This window comes from Aspergillus affinis (assembly GCF_023601865.1).
Source record: "Aspergillus affinis strain CMG 70 chromosome Unknown NODE_218_length_29242_cov_82_965644, whole genome shotgun sequence".
NCBI lineage: Eukaryota > Fungi > Ascomycota > Eurotiomycetes > Eurotiales > Aspergillaceae > Aspergillus > Aspergillus affinis.
The window spans coordinates 1-19286 of NW_026515999.1; the positions used below are offsets into that span (position 1 = coordinate 1).

Here is a 19286-nt window from a genome sequence, read left to right on the forward strand (position 1 = left end):
CCCCCCTCCCCTTTCGCGGATGGATGTATTCTCACTCTTCCGTCTAAAACTGGGGCGATCGGGTGGGCGTGTCTGAGCGAAGGCGAACTCATAGCAGGAGACGGGATTGACCGCTCCTGTGCTCACGCGGATCTTTATCAGGGACAGGGAATTGGGTTTAATCATGGTCACGATGTACCAATATACAAGGTGTTAGAAAACTGGGCACAAACAGTCGAGGATGGGGTGCTTGGTGGTCCGGAAAAGTTCAAGGACGCTGATACCGAAGAACATTGGCTGAGGGAGTATTGGATACCCCCTTCTTGGTGATTTGGTGGTTATATTTCCCGGTGGGATCTTGAGTCTAGACCGATATAGGCCTTGGTTCCTTTCTGTTCTACTACTCTTTCCGAACCGAGCCTATCGTAACTCTATACACTAGTCAGATTCAACAGCATGGCCCAGTAGGTAGGTACTATGCCCCTCCTTTAAAAAGGTAGACACTTCAGCCTCAAACCCCCAAATGCTTCCACAAACCCCAACCCAACCAATCTCCTAGATATCTAAACAATAGATGTCCGCCATCCGCGGGGTCTGCGTCAGACTAGCCACGATGGAGTGTATAGTCTAGTCTGTAAACGGACCGGGGAAGACGCCGGTACACATGTACGAGCGAGTCAGGTGCTAAGAGCCGAATATTCAAGACGAGTTCTAGCCGTCACGCTACGGTATGCACCCCGTTCATCCTCATATAACTTTGCCTCTCCAGTGGACTGGGGGTGTATGCAACTAGCCCAACCCCCGTGAGGCCGTGTCTGTCTGCGTCTGGCCGATTCGTGCATTTGTCCGGACCGGCTCCGAGAAAAGATCGCGGACGAGATAACTACGGAGTATCTGTACCCAGTAGGTGCTCGGAAATCTTATCCTTGTAACTAGTCAACTGACCAACATTTTAACTAACTATGGAGTAGTATTAGGTAAAATCCAACGCACCCAGCAAAACAGATGCATCATATCCTTCACACATCTGGATCCGTCCACCGTACATACATGAGTATCCATAGCGAGATAACAAAGCATGGTGGCGTTGTAGCAGATTCTCGTGCGAGGACTTGCACAGAAAATTTAAACATTACCGCCAGTTCGTTTCCTCGATCTGGGTGATCTCTATGGAGTAGATACCTAGATGGCTACTGCCACTGCCATTGCCACCGGTGGCTTGACCCGATTGAAGCTGGAATTTCGATAGATTTTGTGGCGGTGCTACGTTGTTGGGTATGTAGAAGGCTAGATGCACACCGTCTCTTTCTTTTCGGTTTTTGAAGATCGAGGGTATGTGAGTGGCTACTGGTTCCTCCGTATTTAGTTGTTTCTAGGTGGTTTTGACTCAACTACTAAAATACCCCTGACCCTAAGGCGGGAGCCGAACCTGATCGTGAAAATACGATCGATCGAACGACTCCGACCCTCGACAATCCCAACAGTCATGATCGACTATTCGAATGTGAGACGTCGACTGCAAGAAAAAAAAAAGGAACAGAATGAACTACTCGGTACGGAAGGTGAGTACGTGTAGTTCGGTGTCCAGGCACCGGGCAGAATTAGTAGCACTTCAGACGAGTTAGATTAATGAACGAAGAGATAAAATAGCGACGAGCTAGTCGAGTCAAGTCTAGTCTAACAGGGGCTTGGTTTCAAATGGCGTTAGCTGCGACGAATCGACTGAACGAACAAGGATTAGTTCGTGCCATGGTCGAGGAACGCATGCAGGACGATGTATCCGATCCTGATAATATATTGTTTGGACAGGGATCGTGAAGGATTGATGCAGGACAATATATTACCAGACAGTGATCCGCCGGACTAGTTCCGTGTCGGCCAAAGAGAGGTAAAAGAGCGCATTCCAAAAACATCATGAAAAAAGGTCGGGAGAGGAGGAAGATGATTAAGGCGGCCTGAAAAAGTAAAAATGAAATTAGGGCACGGCAGTTCAGAGATTAGGTCGTTAGTCTGTTAGTCGTTGCTAGTCGGTGGAGGACCGGATCGACTGTGGAGAGAGATTTCCCGCCTAGATTTTTCTAGTCCGAGTCGACGAGATTTCCAAGGATGGAATGACATCAACTATCCGACGGTGAACATGTTCCCAGTTTCTAGAGTATTGGGTATTTACTATGGAGAATGAAGGACAAGATAATCTTGACCTCGTGCCGGGCCATGAACTGCAGTCTTATCAGGCATCAGGTGTGAAATCCGAGGGTTGCACAGAGGAAAGATATGGAAGTTAAAAAAACTCCCAGGTCCATGGCTGCTGTTAGCTTGTACGATAGATGCCAGGAACCCTCCCAGTCGGACGTGTTCGTGCGAAGAGGGAAGAATAATGGTTATATTAATTCAACCTCACGCTGGCCGGCAGTTCCCTCAACAACCCCCGATCGGAAGGGGGCGCGCTCCAGTTCATCCCTGCGAAGGCGAAGCAGCAGCTCGAAAGTGACCTGTCAGGAACAAAGGGATGGAAGAGGAAGGACGGGCGACAATCCCGACCGGGTCCAGGGCTGAAAGGGCGCGAAGAAATCGGAGGTGTCAGATGGGGAATCCCATCTGTTATGCATCCGATGGATCTTGCCGGGTGGGATGGAGGGAAAGCAGGGCAAGTGGAGAGAGAGAGAGAAGGGGGAAAAGGGCGAGAAGTCCGGGTGGATTTGATTTTGATTTTTAGTTTTATTTTTATTTCTTCGCAGTTCGTTCATTATTAATTAATTAATTAAACTTATCTGTCGGGTGACGACGTCATCGACTCGTCGGCAGTGAGACTAATCAATGACTACGAAGTATGGATGGCGGCTTCCATTGAACGAAACAATGGCCTTCTTTTGCTTCAATGGAATAAGAGTCATTTTCAATAATCCATACGCCGTAGTGATCATTCTATCTGACTATCCAGATGGTTAGACCGACTTGTCATGTGGCAGTAGGCGTATGGAGGTCAACGATGGCAGGTCGAATCCTGCAGCGACGATGATGCCATCCACTCTTTCCGACTACTCGTCACCTGCTTGGCGGCTTCTTTTCTTTTTCCCTCTTATCCATTTGATTTTCCCTTTCTTCATCCGACTTCCTGTCTTCCTCCCTCCCACTTCCTCTTCCGTACTACTAGTAATTTCCTTCCCCAACAATGCTCTTCCGAGCCAGCCGTGGCGGATTCCCTTCAGCTCTCCACTTGAACGGATTTTAGCTGACGGCCTGCATGCCATGCATCTGCTTAATTAATTCCCCCTCCAAATCCCAAATCTTATATCCTTATCCTGCATCGCTCCGTCGTTCTCCCTTGGCGCCTTTTTTTCTTTCTTTTCCTTTTTTCCCTCTGCTTCTGTAGCCCGCCTTGTTCCTATATCTCGTGCTCTCTCCCCCTTCTCGACGGCGTACATAGACTCCAAATCCCTCGCTCGCATCTTGTAATCTATCCCAAAATATCGTGTTCTCTCTCTCTCCCCTTGATCCTCTCCCCGCTTCTCTACAGGTTGCACCTTACTCAAACCCTGTTGCCTTGCTATCCCCATCGGATCGAGAGGTTCAAACTCTGATGTCGTCGAAGTAACCCGCGGCAAGGTAAGCTGGTTTTCTTTTCTTCTCTTTTTTCCCTTGGTCTGACCGTTGACCCACGGTTGGGCTCGGTCTCGTTGCGTATTTCCCTCGGGTCTCATTAAATTGCCACCCATTCCCCGAAGGGTCTGGAACACGGATCGGACGGAGGGTGTGCGAGAGATCGATGATCGTCTGCTTATAATTTCTCTGCCCAACGATGTAGCCTTAATTTTTTATTTCCCTTCTTTAAAAAAAGAAAAATCCTCTTATCCAATCTAACGGTTTTTACCCCTGCAGCCTCCAGTTTCTCCTTCTCTCTTCTGCCTTCTCCCGAGCATTCCTGCGGTGTTTTGGGGGCGCATTCCTCGGCTGTGTCAGCAACCGTTTTCTGTCTCACCTCCAGCATTCTCACGTTCGCATTGAGCAATCGAGTGCAGATCCGTCCATCGCATGTTTACTGTTCCCGTCGCTTTTCCTTCGTCCTGCAATTCCACTCTGCCGGTTATAGATCTGGCGGTTTGCCCTTTCACCGCGGTGCCTGAGAGGGGCCTTTGGGTCCTATAGAAATCTTTTGTCTGCTTCATTTCACCTCTGTCGATCCTCGAGCACGACGACGGATTTTTGGGTTTGTCGCAATGCCTTCCATATGGGAAAAGACGAAAGGCACCTCCAAAAAGGGATTCGACAAGGCATGGCATCAACTCGATAAGCTAGGTGATCCGGTAAACCGGTTGTCCTATCGGGTGGGAGCCGAGGCCTTCTGGCCCATGACTCTCGACAAAGAAAGCGACAAAGCTGCCCGCATTCTACGCAGCTTCTGCAAGGATGGATTCTATGCCGAGGAGGATGTCAGGCGCCAGAGCACGGATAGCGCCGCAAGCAAAAGGACCAGTAAACTCGATCGACCGAAAGGCAAACAGCGCGTGATCAAGAAGATTCCCACTCAGGTCATCCAGCGCGCAAAAGGTCTCGCAATCTTCACGACCATGCGCACTGGCTTATGGCTCAGCGGCTCCGGCGGCAGTGGCGTGCTTCTGGCTCGAATCCCCGAAACGGGCGAATGGAGTCCGCCCTCCGGTATCATGTTGCATACGGCGGGTGTCGGCTTTCTGGCTGGTGTTGACATCTACGACTGCGTGGTCGTTATCAATACCTACGAAGCGTTGGAGGCTTTTAAGAAGGTGCGCTGCACACTGGGAGGAGAAGTGAGCGCAGCGGCCGGACCGGTAGGCATGGGTGGCGTCCTCGAGTCGGAGGTTCATAAACGTCAGGCTCCCATATGGACTTACATGAAGAGTCGCGGACTCTATGCAGGTGTACAAGTGGATGGAACCATCATCATAGAGCGGACCGATGAGAACGAGAGATTCTTCGGCGAGCGAATATCAGTGACGGACATCCTTGCAGGCAAGGCGAAACACCAGCCTGCTTCCATCAAAACTCTCATCCAGACGATCAAGGCCGCTCAAGGTGACACCGACGTGGACGAAAGTCTGGTCCCTCCCCCTGGAGAAACGCCCGGAGACGCAGAGCTCACGCCGGCGGATCATACCTTCGGTATCCCAGCTGCAGATGATCCCGATCCGTTCGGCGTCAAAGCCCTAGAAGCGGAGGGACTCTTCATCCGCGAAGCCGGCACGAGGACGCGGCCTAGTGTCGAAGCCTTTGACTTCAAGCCCAGCCCCAGCAGTCCCGTCTTTGCTACCTTCCGACGCAGCGTCGACAGCTCGCCTCGCAATAGCTGGCGAGCCAGCGTGCAGAGCTATGCCAGCATGGATCGTGGCACCCAGACAGACGTCGCTCCGCCCACCGCACCTACCTCTGTCAGCCGTGCATCGTCCCGGAGTAACCGCGATTTTGCAGACCGTCTCGAGTCCACCCCGTGGGAGACAGAGGAGAACGGCTGGGACACGGTCATCCCCGAGCAGAGGAAAGAGCAAAATCTCCATCACCACGACAGGGACATCCACGAGGATGATGACAAGGATCTCCTAGATGACGACGATTTCGAGGTTCATGAGGTCAGCAGTGCCACCATCACCAAGCGTGACAGCGCCGCCTCCTCCTCGCCGGTGTCGATGGAAGATCCCACGGTGCCCGCCGAACTTCGAGGCCAGTCTCCCACCTTCACCCGCGCCCGACTCGTAACGATTCCCAAGCGCGCTCCTCCTGCTCTTCCCCCACGAAACCCTCAACGAGCTCCCGTCTCTCTCTCGACGCCAAACTCACCCACCTCCGTCCCTTCGTCTCCCGATGGCCGACGCTCCGTGGCGTCCACCTCCGGACTGGCATCGGTCGACGAGCTCACAGAGCTCCCTCTGCATCCAAACAACGATACCTCCAGCCTCTCGTCGAAGCGGTCCGACACCTCGGGACGGTTCCGTCGCGCCCCGCCCGAACGAGACGACTTCCACTCCATATCCAGTGCCTCTTCATCCGACCATGCCTCCGACACCGAGATCAGCACCAACAAGGACGCCTCCATTTCCGACGTCGCCTCGTCGAAAACCGATCATCCCATCGAGGTTCACTCCAACGAGGACACGCCCCCGGAGTCCACCAAGACCGCCACGGATAATCCTGAGACTATTACTACTCCTGCAGCTACCACCTCCGTCCATCCTCCTCAAGCTGAATAAATTCTTCGTTTCCGTCGCTCGCACATTCTTCCTTTTCTCCGCCTTCTTTCTGTATATATTGCATTCTTCTATACCCTCACAAATAATCCCGTCCGTCCTTGAGATTCACCTTTTCTCTGTCTATAGGACGACAACCTGATATCCCGATCGCATGCATATACCATTGGCAACTTCATCACTTATCATTCTATCCATATCCACTATTGTCTTACTACCTGTCATACTACCTGTCATCGTTTCGGCCTCGGTCTCGGCGCTATCTCTTGGACATGATATGGTTATATAAGATGGCTATCATCTGATCTGGTCGTTTTTCTCTGATAATTTGTGTTGTGTTGCGCTGTGTTGTTGTATCTATTTCTGGTTCTCTTCTCTTCTTTTGTTAGCGTATCGGCGTGGGTTGATGGGATTGGATTGGGACTTCTCTTTGGCATGGAATACCTCGGCGCCTGGATCTTTCGTTTTTTTTTTTTGGTTGGACGGGACGATGATGAAGAATATACTATATTAAACTACACTGCCGTTGAATAGGACCGGGCAAGTTGCCCGGTTGATTTTTGGATTTAATCCAATGCGTTGCAATCTCGAAGGGCAATTGATATTTAGTACACTGCGAAAGTTGATGCATTAAAAAAAGGAACGTCTTTCTGGCTGGTGAAAGAAAATACCCAACCGTCAACCACATAGTAATACTCCGGAGGCCATGGACATCGAGGTCCTATATCAATGAGGACAGAGGTTGCAGATTCAATCGAGAGGCGTTAATAGTTCTTGAATCTAGGGATTAGCCAGGTTGAACAGAAAAAAGCAACAACGGTATGTTCGTTACCTTCTACCAGCTCCATCCTTCCCAGAAAGCAACATCGATCCATCAAACAAAGTGAAGAAAACGAAGCACTTCATGTCGAAACACCCAAAGGAGATCACCAAGATACAGCACCATCCACCGGGTGAACGGCCCCTGATCACCCCAAAACCAAACCCAAAACCTTATGATAAGGTCAGCCAGCCAGAACGACTGAACCCTCACTGTCAGCCAGAACCACCACCACCTGGTCTCGTCATGCATGTCCGGCACTCCTGCCGCGCGCAACTCGCTTCGAATTTGCTCCCTCCGTTGCCTGATATTGAGCGACTGGTGAATATTTCTCTGATTCGTGTTTATAAGTCCATTCATAGCCACGTCATGTAGGTATTTTTCGTTCGGCGTTGGCCCGGGGTGGTTGTTTGTATGTGCGTGGTGCTCTCGGTCGTGAAACTCCCGCTGGCGCACCATGATTCTTGTTTGTTGGTCATGTATGCGGTCTTGCAAGGGGTCCTGGATGGCCAGCAGATAGCGATTCTCGTGCCGTAGATTTTGGGCACGCTCGTAGTTCATTTTGTTTATGGGATGAGGATGGGTTAAGAGAGGGATTTTGTTTGGTTGGGTGTCTTTCACGGTTCGATAAGTTATGGATGAAGTATGTAGTTGATATGGAATGATTCGAGATTGGATACGGACAGAAGTCCATCGCTGTTAGTCTTGTAGATAAGATGATAAGACTGGGTTGTTGTTTCCATGGCCATTGCTCCTTTCACTGGGTGCTGTTGCTATAGATGTGGAAGGTGGTTCGATCTGGTCTTGCCTGATGGTCCTTCATTAAGTAAGCCAGCGAAGCAAGGCATCCATGATCAGAACTATATTTATTGTGCCATAGAGATACAAACGCAGCGTACCTACTCCACTGCAGAATCTATAGTATGTGTTGTCTTGGCAAAGATGAGAAAGTCCGATTTAGCCGGAATTGTGACAATCGAATAACTCAAGGCCCACAAGCCATCACCGATCCATTCTACCTCTTTCTTTTCCTTCCACCCATTCTACTCCGTAGTGTTCTCTACACCGGAGTACAGGGTCCTTCCCCAAGTGGAGTGGATCCCCATCCGATGTAACGATCGACGGTCTTCCCGCCAATCGACTCGACCATCACGCAAGGAGCAAGGATTAATCTCCGCCTTTCAGTGCTTATCACCGACGGAGCAGTCCGACGCTGATTGCTGAGGCCCTAATTCCCGTCGTGCTTTAAAAAGGCGCCGCACTTCCTTCCCCTCTTCTGTTTCATTTGCCCCCGCTCCTCCCGACTCCCTGGTCTAGACAAACTGTGTCTCCAGCTCCAGCCATCTCAATGCCGCCTGCTTCGTTTGCCTTCACTCTTGGCCTGGTGGCTGCCGTTGCAGGTCAGTATTTCCCGCCGACTCCCGAGAGTGTGAAAGTTGTCGAGTCGAAGCATCAGGAGGGGGTTAAAATCTCGTACAAAGAGGTATTTCGATCTATTTTCTGACGATCGGCTTGTGTTGTTGGAATTGACTTCAATTGACCGTTAATGAATCCGTAGCCTGGTATCTGTGAAACTACCCCCGGCGTCAAGTCTTACTCCGGCTATGTTCATCTGCCCCCAGGCACGTTGGAGGACCTATCGCTGGACCAGGACTACCCCATAAACACCTTTTTCTGGTTCTTCGAATCGCGAAATGACCCCATCAATGCCCCCTTGTCCATCTGGATGAACGGAGGCCCCGGAAGTTCATCGATGATCGGCTTGATGCAGGAGAACGGTCCCTGTATCGTCAATGCCGATTCGAACTCCACCGAGCTGAATCCCTGGTCCTGGAACAACTACGTAAACATGCTGTACATCGACCAGCCGAACCAGGTCGGCTTCAGTTACGACACGGCCACCAATGGCACGCTCAATCGGCTGACAGGCAAGATGGACGTCTCCCCGTTCCCGGACGGCGAGGTCCCCCAGCAGAACAACACCTTCTACGTGGGCACGTTTCCCAGTCTGAACCAGTCTGCCAGTGCCAACACCACGCAGAATGCTGCCCGAGCGCTGTGGCACTTTGCGCAGACCTGGTTCTCGGAGTTTCCTCACTACAAGCCCCATGACGACCGCGTGAGCATTTGGACCGAGTCGTACGGCGGTCGGTATGGTCCGTCCTTCACGTCCTTCTTCCAGGAACAGAACCAGAAGATTGCCGACGGATCCATATCCACCGATTTCGATGCCCACTACATTCACCTGGACACGCTGGGAATCATCAACGGCTGCATTGATCTGCTGGTTCAGGCGCCCGGGTACCCCGAGTTGGCGTTCAACAATACGTACGGCATTGAAGCCATCAACAAGACCGTCTTCGACAGGGCAATGGACGCCTGGAGCAAGCCCGGTGGCTGCAAGGACCTGATCACCAAATGTCGTTCCCTTGCGACCGAAGGCGACCCGAAGATGTACGGGAACAATAAAACGGTCAATGCCGCCTGCAAGGACGCCAACGATTACTGTTCCAACCAGGTGGAAGGACCGTATCAGCTGTTCTCTGGACGCGGTTACTATGACATCGCACACCTGAATCCGGATCCGTTCCCACCGTCATCCTTTTTGGGATACCTGAGCCAGCACTGGGTGCAGGGTGCGCTCGGCGTCCCCGTCAACTTCACCGAGTCCATCGATAGCGTCTACAACGGGTTTGATGCCACCGGCGATTACCCACGGTCGGACGTGCGCGGGTATCTGGAGGACATCGCTTACGTCCTGGAATCCGGTATCAAGGTCGCTTTGGTCTACGGGGATCGCGACTACGCGTGTCCGTGGAACGGGGGCGAGGAGGTCAGTCTGCAGGTGAACTATACCGACGCCGATCTGTTCCGGTCGGCCGGCTACGCGCCGCTCCAGACCAATGCGACGTACGTTGGCGGTCGCGTGCGCCAGCACGGAAACTTCTCGTTCACCCGCGTCTTCCAGGCCGGCCACGAGGTGCCCGCGTATCAACCGCAGACGGCGTACGAGATCTTCCACCGGGCCTTGTTCAACCGGGACATAGCGACCGGCAAGGTATCCACGGCGGCAAACCGCGACTATTCCAGCAAGGGACCTTCGTCGACATGGAATATCACCAATGAAGTGCCTGCCAGCCCGGCGCCGACATGCTATATCTTGTCGCTGAGCACATGCACCGACGAGCAGATCAAGCGGGTGAGCAACGGGACGGCACTGATTGAGGATTATATCGTAGTGGGTTGAGTTGAACAGGGGTGAGCTCCAGATAGAGTAAATATGGAGCATTCATATGTGCACATTCAAATACGGAGTACTTAAAAAGTAGGGCTCATTGATGCCTCAGGCACCCAGACGGGTCGGCGGGCGGAACAGGATAAAGCCGACGCAGCCAATCAGGGGCGCAAGCGGAATGGCTACGACCACAGCCAGCGGCGGGCGGCATAACCTTGATCGCGCTGTTTGTTTTGACCCAACTGCTGGTGTCCTGAAGAGATGATGCTTCAACGATCGTTGCCAGCCGAAGATAATTACTTAAGAAGTGTCGCATTCCCTTCCTAGTGCTTCCTGACTGCTATCCTTCTCCTTCCACCTCGCCGCATTACCTGAGTTTTTATGGGCAGTCTATCATCCCCTAGGCATTCCCCCCCCACCCTACATTCCCATGGCTCGTACATTGACCGACCGACAAGCCGATGAACTGTGAGTGACCTTCCATATCTTCTCCTCGCCGACCGGGCTCCCTGGACTAGGCTAACATGGTTTCGGGCTAGTCACAAGGCTATGATAGCGTACCTAATCGCAAATGACCTACCGGATACCACGGCGGCCCTGCGAAAAGAGGTGAACTTCGGGGAAGATGTCTTTAGTACAACGACCGCAAAGAAGTACGAGGGGATGTTAGAGAGAAAATGGACGAGCATTGCACGGCTACAAAAAAAGGTATCTCTCTATATCTCTGCCCATTCCAGATCCCACCAGTCCAGTCCCTACCCCAGTGCTACCCTCCCGCATGGAAAAACCCCGCGTCACGTCTAATCGCGACTTTCGGAACAGATCATGGAGCTGGAGTCGATAAACGGAGAACTACGAACCGAGCTAGAAAACACAACGCCCACCTCACGTTTACGCCGCAAACAAGACCCGTCGTCGTGGCTGCCCAGCACCGCCCGCTATTCGCTAGAGTCGCACCGAGAGAACATAAATTGCGTTGCTTTCCATCCCTCCTTCACTTCGATTGCCTCCGGTTCTGATGATTGTACGATTAAGATATGGGATTGGGAGCTGGGCGAGCTGGAGCGCACGCTGAAGGGCCATACGCGAGCAGTGCGGGATATTGACTACGGCGGTCGGCGGGATAACGTCCTTCTCGCGTCCTGCAGTTCCGACCTCTCGATCAAGCTGTGGAAGCCGACAGACGATTATAAGAATATCCGGACATTACAAGGCCACGATCATATCGTGAGCGCGGTGAAATTTATGCCCTCCGGCGACTTGCTGCTGAGTGCCAGCCGAGATGAAGACATACGGGTCTGGGACGTGACGACCGGGTTCTGCGTGCGGACGATAAACGGCCATGCCGGCTGGGTGCGGGATATCAGTCTGTCGTATGATGGGAAATTTCTGCTCTCGACGCATGACATGACGGCCCGCCTGTGGGACATTTCGAGCCTCTCCAATCCGGAACTCAAGCAGACGTTTATCGGCCATGAGAACTTCAACGAATGCTGTGCGTTTGCCCCGGCCGCATCATTCCCATTCCTGGCCCCGTTGGCGGGGCTCGGCAAACGCGCCTCAACAAGCGGGGACTTCATGGCGACTGGATCGCGTGATAAAACGATTAAACTGTGGGATGCTCGCGGGACCTGCTTCCTGACGTTAAGTGGCCATGACGGCTGGGTACAGGCGCTGGTGTTCCACCCCGGGGGGAAGTATCTGCTATCGGTGGCGGATGACAAGACGTTGCGATGCTGGGACTTGAGCCAGCAAGGGAAATGCGTGAAGAAGATCGAGGCCCACGACCGGTTTGTCACCTGCCTGAAATGGGCGCCGGGCGTCGCGAAGATCGTCCAGGGCACCGAGGGTGGTGGAGCGGAGGGCGGCGAGGAGAGTAATGTTGATATGCGCTGCGTTATCGCAACGGGCGGCTGGGATCAGAAGCTAAAGATCTTTGCCGGTTGACTAGAAAGGAATATTTTGTGTTTCCCCAATTTTTTTATGCCCTCTATTAGCGACTAACCGAGCCTTGTTTTGAGGCTAAACGATGAATTGCTCCATGTTCTTTTTTGATCTAAGGATCGGGTTTTTTGATATTACGTAGAATAGAGTCCATCATGATGAGACGGAGACTGAAGGAGTCCTGTATAGACGAAGATGAAATGTGAATTCGCCAGGCAAGATGGATGCAATCGCAAAGAATCGAAGCTTCTCGAACCTTCTCTGGGCCGGCGGTCAAGCGACGTCACACGTCACACTTCCAAGCCTCCCAGGCTCCCAGGCTCCATCCGGACTGGCTGGCGTCACCTGAGAAAGCCGCCCTTTCATACTTCCATCGCCCCTCTCGTCTTTTTCTCTTCCTTCGCTGATTCGTTTCTCATCTCTCCTGCATTCTCTCTTTCCCATCGACCAACTTTCCATCCTCTCCGGTCACGCCATACCCTACTTTATATCCACGATAGTATACCACGATATCGACCTGAATCCTGGTCCCTCCTACCCCCGCGAACCTTCTACGTCATTCGAGTTCCAACCAGCTTACTCCCTGTTTGCACCACCCGGGTCTTAACAGGAATTCTCCCCCTTCGCTGCCCCGGGTGACTTTGGGACCTGCACCTTCTCCTGTCATACTTATACACTTGCGGATCCAGCGTTGATACCCATTGGGTTCCTCCAATTAGCGTTTCGTTGATCTTGCTTTCTGCCACTTACACTACCCGGCATCTTTAATCAACCTGCACCCCGCACGCACGATCATTCGCACAACACACAATGGTTGCCGAAACCAAACTCTACGATTCCTTGAGCGTCAAACCCGAAGCGTCTCAAGATGAAATTAAAAAGGCCTACCGGAAGGCGGCCTTGAAGTACCACCCGGACAAGAACAAAGATAACCCCGCTGCGTCGGAGAAATTCAAGGGTATGTTATTCTATTCCCCTTTCAATTCGTGACTGTTGCAATGGCATTGATGGCTAACCTGCTTTCCATTTCTAGAGGTCTCTCAAGCTTATGAAGTTCTTTCTGACCCCGAAAAGCGCAAGGTGTATGACCAATTCGGCCTTGAGTATCTCCTGCGCGGTGGTCCCCCCCCGTCGCCCGGTGGTGGCGCTGGCGGTGGCGGAGGTAGTCCGTTCGACGGTGGCATGCCCGGAGGGTTCTCGTTCGGAGGCATGCCTGGCGGCGGTGGCGGCGGAGCCCGCACCTTCCACTTCTCCACGGGTCCCGGCGGCGGCGGATCTGGCTTCCGCTTCAGCTCCGCCGACGATATCTTCCGGAACTTCGCCAAGGCTGGCGGCGGCGGCATGGGCGGCATGGGCGGCATGGACGACGATGATATCTTCTCGATGCTCGGCGGCGGTGGCCGGAGCTCCCGGTCGAGCCGTGGTCCCAGCGGCTTCGGGCAGTCCTCCCGGCGTGCCCCTCCGCCTGAGCCCACCGTCATGGAGAAGGAGCTGCCGCTGACCTTGGAGGAGTTGATGCGCGGTACCACCAAGAAGGTCACGGTTAAGAGCAAGGCGTTTGACGCCAGTGGCAAGCGAACCGTTCAGGACGTGACCCTGGAGGCCAACATCAAGCCCGGTCTGCGGACGGGTTCGAAGATCAAGTACCGCGGCGTGGGCGATCAAGAAGAAGGTGGTCGCCAGGACGTGCATCTTATTGTTACAGAGGTGGGTGATCTCTTAACCTAATCCAGCGAGTTTTGAGAAAGGATAGTGACTGACGGTCTGCGACAGAAATCAAACCCCAACTTCAAACGACACGGTGACAACCTCATCACCACCGTCGACCTCACCCTCAAGGAGGCCCTCACGGGCTGGGAGCGGATTGTCCGCACTATCGACGGCAAGTCGATTAGAGTCGCTAAGCCAGGTCCGACGCAGCCCGGCCATGAAGAACGGTATCCGGGCTGGGGCATGACGATATCGAAGAAGCCTAACGAGCGAGGCGACCTGATCGTTCGTGTCAACGTCAAATTCCCGACGAGCTTGACTATCGAGCAGAAGGATGTGCTGAAGGACGTGCTTCCTAATTGATATGTCTGAATTTAGTGGATTATACCTTTTATTAGCATTGATGGCGTTTTGCTTAAGGAGCGGTTGGCGTGTTTTGCTTTATTTCTTGTTATTTCTGATCTTTTCAATGACCATTGATGACGATGTGGTGTTGAGATTTATAATCCATTGTGTAGAGTATTGGCAATAAAAGTATTTAATTTATTTGAGCACTGAATACTGAGCACTGAATAGTAATACTGAATGAATCTGAGCACAGACCGCTCCCGCCAATCCGAGCCAAACCCAGAGCAGACTAGCGCAGCATCTGACTTATCTTATCGCTCCTCGTGACAACAACAATAATGTCGCATGTACAAATGACCTCCGCTCCGCAAGCCGCAGCTCTCGTCTCCGCAACAATCCAGCCAGCCAGCTCAGCTCCGCTACGAAGCACGGAGCAAGTAGCTACTTAATCAGACCATCCTCCTACCCAGTCCAATCAATCCCTCCTTCATTCATTATTCCACTGCATCCTTCTCGATTAATTGAAGTTCCCTCACCGCAAGACCAAGCAAAATGCGCCGCAGAATCACCTTCGTCCAACGCCCCGATTCCCCATTCGATCTCGACCAGGCCGTGTTATCTCGAGATGCGCTTTCCGTGAGCCAGGTGCTCGCTGCTCGTGAGGAGAGGGTCATGCTGGGAGTTGATGAAGTCGAGGAGGAGAAGGTACTGTTTTCTGGTCCCTTTGAAGTGGAGTGATTGATTGATTCATGCTAATTTGTGATTATGGGATTCTAGATTCGTCATGTGTTGGAACAATCGCATCAGTTACATATTCGGTGGGCTAGCGAGGAGGTCTTCGATGCTGTGACGCCGTTCTCGAGTCGTGTAGCACCCGGACTACATGTTTTGTGGACGCCGAGGGAGGGAGAAGGGGAGACGTGAGTTTTTCTTTATCTGTATCTTTCTTTGAGGGAGTTGTTTATTTGTGTTTATTTACCGGACTTGAGTTGATGGCTAACCGATTGAGTGGTTCACGGAATAGACACTCGTTATGTGCACTGCTAAAAGAGGTGTTTGATGATGGATTGAAGTGTTCGAGTCCTGAGGTTTGTTTCCTTGTTGAGTGTTACTGTTGGCTGTATACTAATTGCTCTGACTCAATGATACAGACCTCATTTGTCACCCCCCCGGTGCTCTCGACGCGGTTCGCAGCTACCGCCGCATACCAATACCACGCGTTGCTTCCCTCGCTCGGCAATCTCGTCTCTTATATTCAGAAGAACCTCTGTGCCGGGTCAGGCTCCTCCTCCGAATGTCACCGGCAGGCGGCGTCGTTGGCCTCCGCGGACTCGCTCGATATCAACTACGACAGTATCTCCCACGCGCTGACGTTAACGGGATACTGGTCTCGTTCTCCGGACGGGGGATGGACGGAACAGATCCGGAAACCGGCTGCCGGGGCCGGTCAGCTCGAAGTTGGGCTCCTGGGCACCGATAAGGCCGTTGAGCCGGAGGAGATCAAGATGGGTGGGTTGCTGGGAGTTGTGGGATCGGATGATAAATTGAGTATGTCTAAACTGTTACTACTTTCGCGGCTGCATTGATGCATGCAGGAGGGGAAAAGGCGTTTCGTTGAGCTAACTGTCTATCCAGAACCCACCCTGTTCTCATTCCCCTCGCGTCACCATTCACTCCCCAACGAGGCGACATACTCCGTCTCGTTTCCCGCCCCTACAGGCTTACATCCTACGATGACCATCTCCATTCCTCGCTCGGGCTTAGAACCCCCACCGGCGCCGGCAGACGCGACCTGCGCGCTTCACACATATCTGACGCTACCGTCGACGATCTTCGGCGATAAGTACCAACTCGCCACCACAGACCCGCTCTTCCTGAACTCCCATCACCTCAAAGCCCTCCGCGCCGTGGCGGGCGAAACAGACCTCGAAGCCCCGGACTGGTTCGTTCCGCGCTGGGGCTCGAACTGGTTACTCGAGCTAGCCACCCCGGAGCAAGCAGATCAAGACCCAAGCCAAGATCAACAAGGGGACTGGAACGTAACCATCCCACTCCATCTGCGATACCAGCGTCCATCTGAAACCGGATACCGACCGGCTTCAGTGCCCTGGCCCGTCGTCTTCTGGGCCTGTACCACGGAAGAAGGTACCAAGATGGGAACGAACCCATTCGATCGCGTGAATCTGGGCTGGGAGGGCTTGTTTGGTCCCAGGACGATGTTCTATCAGCTCGCGCCTCGTCCTAGGGGCAGCCATCAGGAGAATCATAGACAGCGACTCGTCGAGGACTTGGATGTTCCGGTTCTGCAATTGAAGGAGGACGGGTTCTTTCAGGGTAGGACTATTGAGTTGGGCACTGTTGTTGTCATCACGTTGGGTTTGCTGTGGGTACTTTGGAAGTTGGGGCTGGTTGTTCGCTCTTCTTCTGGACAGAGGGGGGCTACCAGGACTGATCAGCAGAAGAAGGCTCAGTGATTCTCGCCTTCTTCATTATGCTTTTGTGTGTGCCTGAATTTAGCGTTCTATCTGCTTGCGAGAGTGTTTTGTTTGTTTTCTGCATGGGTATTTACCAATGCGTATACATATTCCAGGGTAGCAGGCCTTAACATCCCGATTAGGCAGGGGAGGCCATCCACATTCACTCCCTCGACGCGTCTACGCGTTCTCCGGCAACCTTCTCAATTTGCCTCCTCTGCAAAGTGGATTTTTCGCGATTCGTTGCAATCCGGGGTCGTCTGGTGGCCCGGATTGGTTCTTTTGAGGGCAGTCATGCTAGTGGGATATTTAGGGTTGGTCTGCATGGCCTATTAATAGATTTAGACTATCCAGACCAACATGACCCCGGACTTAGCGGGGAGTGAGTCCGATAACACAATAGACTGATAGTAGTAGCTACTTTGGTAGATTCGAGAAACTTTTAGCTCTCCAGTTAGTAACCGCATTTATTATTAAGGGAGTAGTAACTTGGTGAGTTATATATGTGATCGACCTTAGTTGTTGGCTGGGGTTAATATCAGACATTGCACATCAATCATATCACACGTAAGACATAATTCATATATATCATAGATCGGGCAAGTGTGGCATCGCGTGGCATCGCGTAGTTTAAGGGTGTTGTTTCACTCCGTTGACTTGACCCGAAAGTAGAGCAGAGTAGAAGTAGAAGAAGAAGTAGAAGACGAACATCATACGAGGTCCTGCTGTGTCTGTGTCTGTTCCTGTCCCTGGCCCGGTAGATCAGTCGATAGAAAATTATCCAGATCGACTTGTTGTAGACCAGGGATGTCAATTAAGATATCGCTTAGCCATGAGAATCCGGGATAGTCGGCTAGGGAATGTGTGGATTCAGTTGTTCCTGTGCCTGTGCCCGTGCCTGTCCCTGTTGCTGTAGCTGTCGTTGTCCCCGTTGCAAGTGGCTGTTGCTGACGCTGCTGATTCTCCGCAGTCTGAGCAGAGAACTGCGGCACCGCAGCGGAGGAAGAAGAGTTAGTATTCAGAACATCACGCAACGCCCTAGTATCTTCCTCTTTCCGTTGCTGATGCAACAGAACAAGCAAGTACGCCGTGCTATGGGCCTCGCGCATAACAGCCGTATCATACGCCGTGGCGACCTCACGAAGAGTGCGCATAGCCTCGTTCAGCAGCGCCAACGAGGCCCGATTATCGATCGCCAGCAACGTACAGACGATCTGGAACGGCACGTTAGCGACCTGATGCCAGGGACTGATTGCTGCGACCATGTCGCGCGTGGCGCGGAGGCCTTTCCCCGCGAGGCTGAGTACGCGGTCGAGTAGTTTCCCGGAGATGATAGAGTTGAGGGCTCGTAGGCGGCGGTAAATGCAGAGCATTAGGTTGCATTGAGCGAGGATTAAGGAGGGTTGGATGTGAATGTCGTCGAGGACGTTGGAGAGCGCGGTTTCGAGCTCCGATGTGTCAGGGGATTTGTTGGGGTCGAGACTCTCTGAGAGGGGGAGGAGGTTGAGTATCTCTGTTGTGTAGTCTGTGGGTCGCGGGGTGGGTGAGAGGGAGGTCGCCCCGTGCAGGACGACTCGCGTGCGTCCAAGCTCGAAGGAGATCCAGACGTTGAGATGTCGTGCCATGCCGTAGAGCCGGCGGCGGGTTTCTGGATCGCAGTGTTCCGGCGACGGTCCCAGGACGGTGGTGGCGGCGTCTGGGAGTTGCTCGAGGTGCAGGCCACTGGCCTCGACGAGGTGCATGAGAGAGCAGCTGGCCATCCAGGCGGCGTGTGGCGTGGCGGTCATGCGCAGGTAGCCGACGCGGAGCACCATGCCGGTGACGATCTCAACGGACGAGGTCTCCGAGAGAAGATGGTGCTCAAGGATGAGCCGCGCGGTGTCAACCAGCTGCAGCTCTGCGGGAACGGCCTGGCGGCGGGAGAAGAGGTAGCCGAACGCTGCGACGCCGCAGAGCACCGCATCGTACGGTCCATAGGGCAAGGCGGACTCGTGGGACGGAGGCAGCCATCGGCAACTCACTTGCCGGAGGATGCTGTCGCGATCGAGAAACCCGTAGCACGGATCGACCTTCTCGAAGAAGGTGGCCACTAGAGCTCGCATCTCATCCTGGGATAGCGTTTCCGTCACGGGGACCGCCACAGGCGATGACGAGGGAGGCATCGACGGTGGCGGCGGATGGCGCGCCCCGACGTTCCAGGCAAACATATGAAGTCGGGGCGCATTGGCCGGGTCGATCTTCAGTCCTAATCTCCGCACGAAGGCCGCGCCGGAATTGGCTTCCAGCGAGCTGAGATCAACTCCAGGGACCGCTGGGGCCTGGGCCTGGTCCTGAGGCTTGGAGGCAATCGTTTCATCCAGAATGCTACCCGAGCCTGACGGTGGTCGGAACGATCTGACGTCCTTTTTCTTGCGCGACAACAAATCATAATGGCAGTCGACGCCGAATTGGCAGCAGGTGGTGCATGGCTGGTCGCCGGAGCATTTACGTTTGCGCGATTGACATGACACGCAGGCGACTCGGGAGCGCTTCCGAGCGGGCTCCTGGTGATCGGTCAT

General features: G+C 53.2%; 6 protein-coding genes across 6 annotated transcripts; 5 read left to right on the forward strand and 1 right to left on the reverse strand.

Annotated features, from left to right (window-relative positions):
• Positions 1 to 4196: 4196 nt before the first annotated feature.
• KD926_004508 (lipid-binding SYLF domain-containing protein) lies at positions 4197 to 6200 on the forward strand (the record flags this gene model as incomplete). Its single annotated transcript, XM_053095218.1, has 1 exon — positions 4197 to 6200. The coding sequence occupies one exon, from the start codon at positions 4197 to 4199 to the stop codon at positions 6198 to 6200; it is 2004 nt and encodes a 667-aa protein (XP_052950083.1).
• A 2165-nt stretch (positions 6201 to 8365) lies between these two features.
• On the forward strand, positions 8366 to 10264 carry cp1 (putative carboxypeptidase S1; the record flags this gene model as incomplete). The annotated part of the gene is made up of 2 exons (XM_053095219.1): positions 8366 to 8500; positions 8576 to 10264. 2 exons carry the CDS (start codon positions 8366 to 8368, stop codon positions 10262 to 10264), a joined length of 1824 nt encoding a protein of 607 aa, XP_052950084.1.
• Positions 10265 to 10682: 418 nt separating this feature from the next.
• On the forward strand, positions 10683 to 12199 carry KD926_004510 (nuclear distribution protein nudF; the record flags this gene model as incomplete). Its single annotated transcript, XM_053095220.1, has 3 exons — positions 10683 to 10720; positions 10792 to 10960; positions 11075 to 12199. 3 exons carry the CDS (start codon positions 10683 to 10685, stop codon positions 12197 to 12199), a joined length of 1332 nt encoding a protein of 443 aa, XP_052950085.1.
• An 807-nt stretch (positions 12200 to 13006) lies between these two features.
• KD926_004511 (putative DnaJ domain protein Psi) lies at positions 13007 to 14269 on the forward strand (the record flags this gene model as incomplete). The annotated part of the gene is made up of 3 exons (XM_053095221.1): positions 13007 to 13154; positions 13230 to 13903; positions 13970 to 14269. The coding sequence occupies 3 exons, from the start codon at positions 13007 to 13009 to the stop codon at positions 14267 to 14269; spliced, it is 1122 nt and encodes a 373-aa protein (XP_052950086.1).
• Positions 14270 to 14806: 537 nt separating this feature from the next.
• On the forward strand, positions 14807 to 16728 carry KD926_004512 (uncharacterized protein; the record flags this gene model as incomplete). The annotated part of the gene is made up of 5 exons (XM_053095222.1): positions 14807 to 14959; positions 15032 to 15174; positions 15279 to 15342; positions 15406 to 15802; positions 15890 to 16728. The coding sequence occupies 5 exons, from the start codon at positions 14807 to 14809 to the stop codon at positions 16726 to 16728; spliced, it is 1596 nt and encodes a 531-aa protein (XP_052950087.1).
• A 710-nt stretch (positions 16729 to 17438) lies between these two features.
• KD926_004513 (putative C6 transcription factor) lies at positions 17439 to 19286 on the reverse strand (the record flags this gene model as incomplete). Its single annotated transcript, XM_053095223.1, has 1 exon — positions 17439 to 19286. One exon carries the CDS (start codon positions 19284 to 19286, stop codon positions 17439 to 17441), a length of 1848 nt encoding a protein of 615 aa, XP_052950088.1.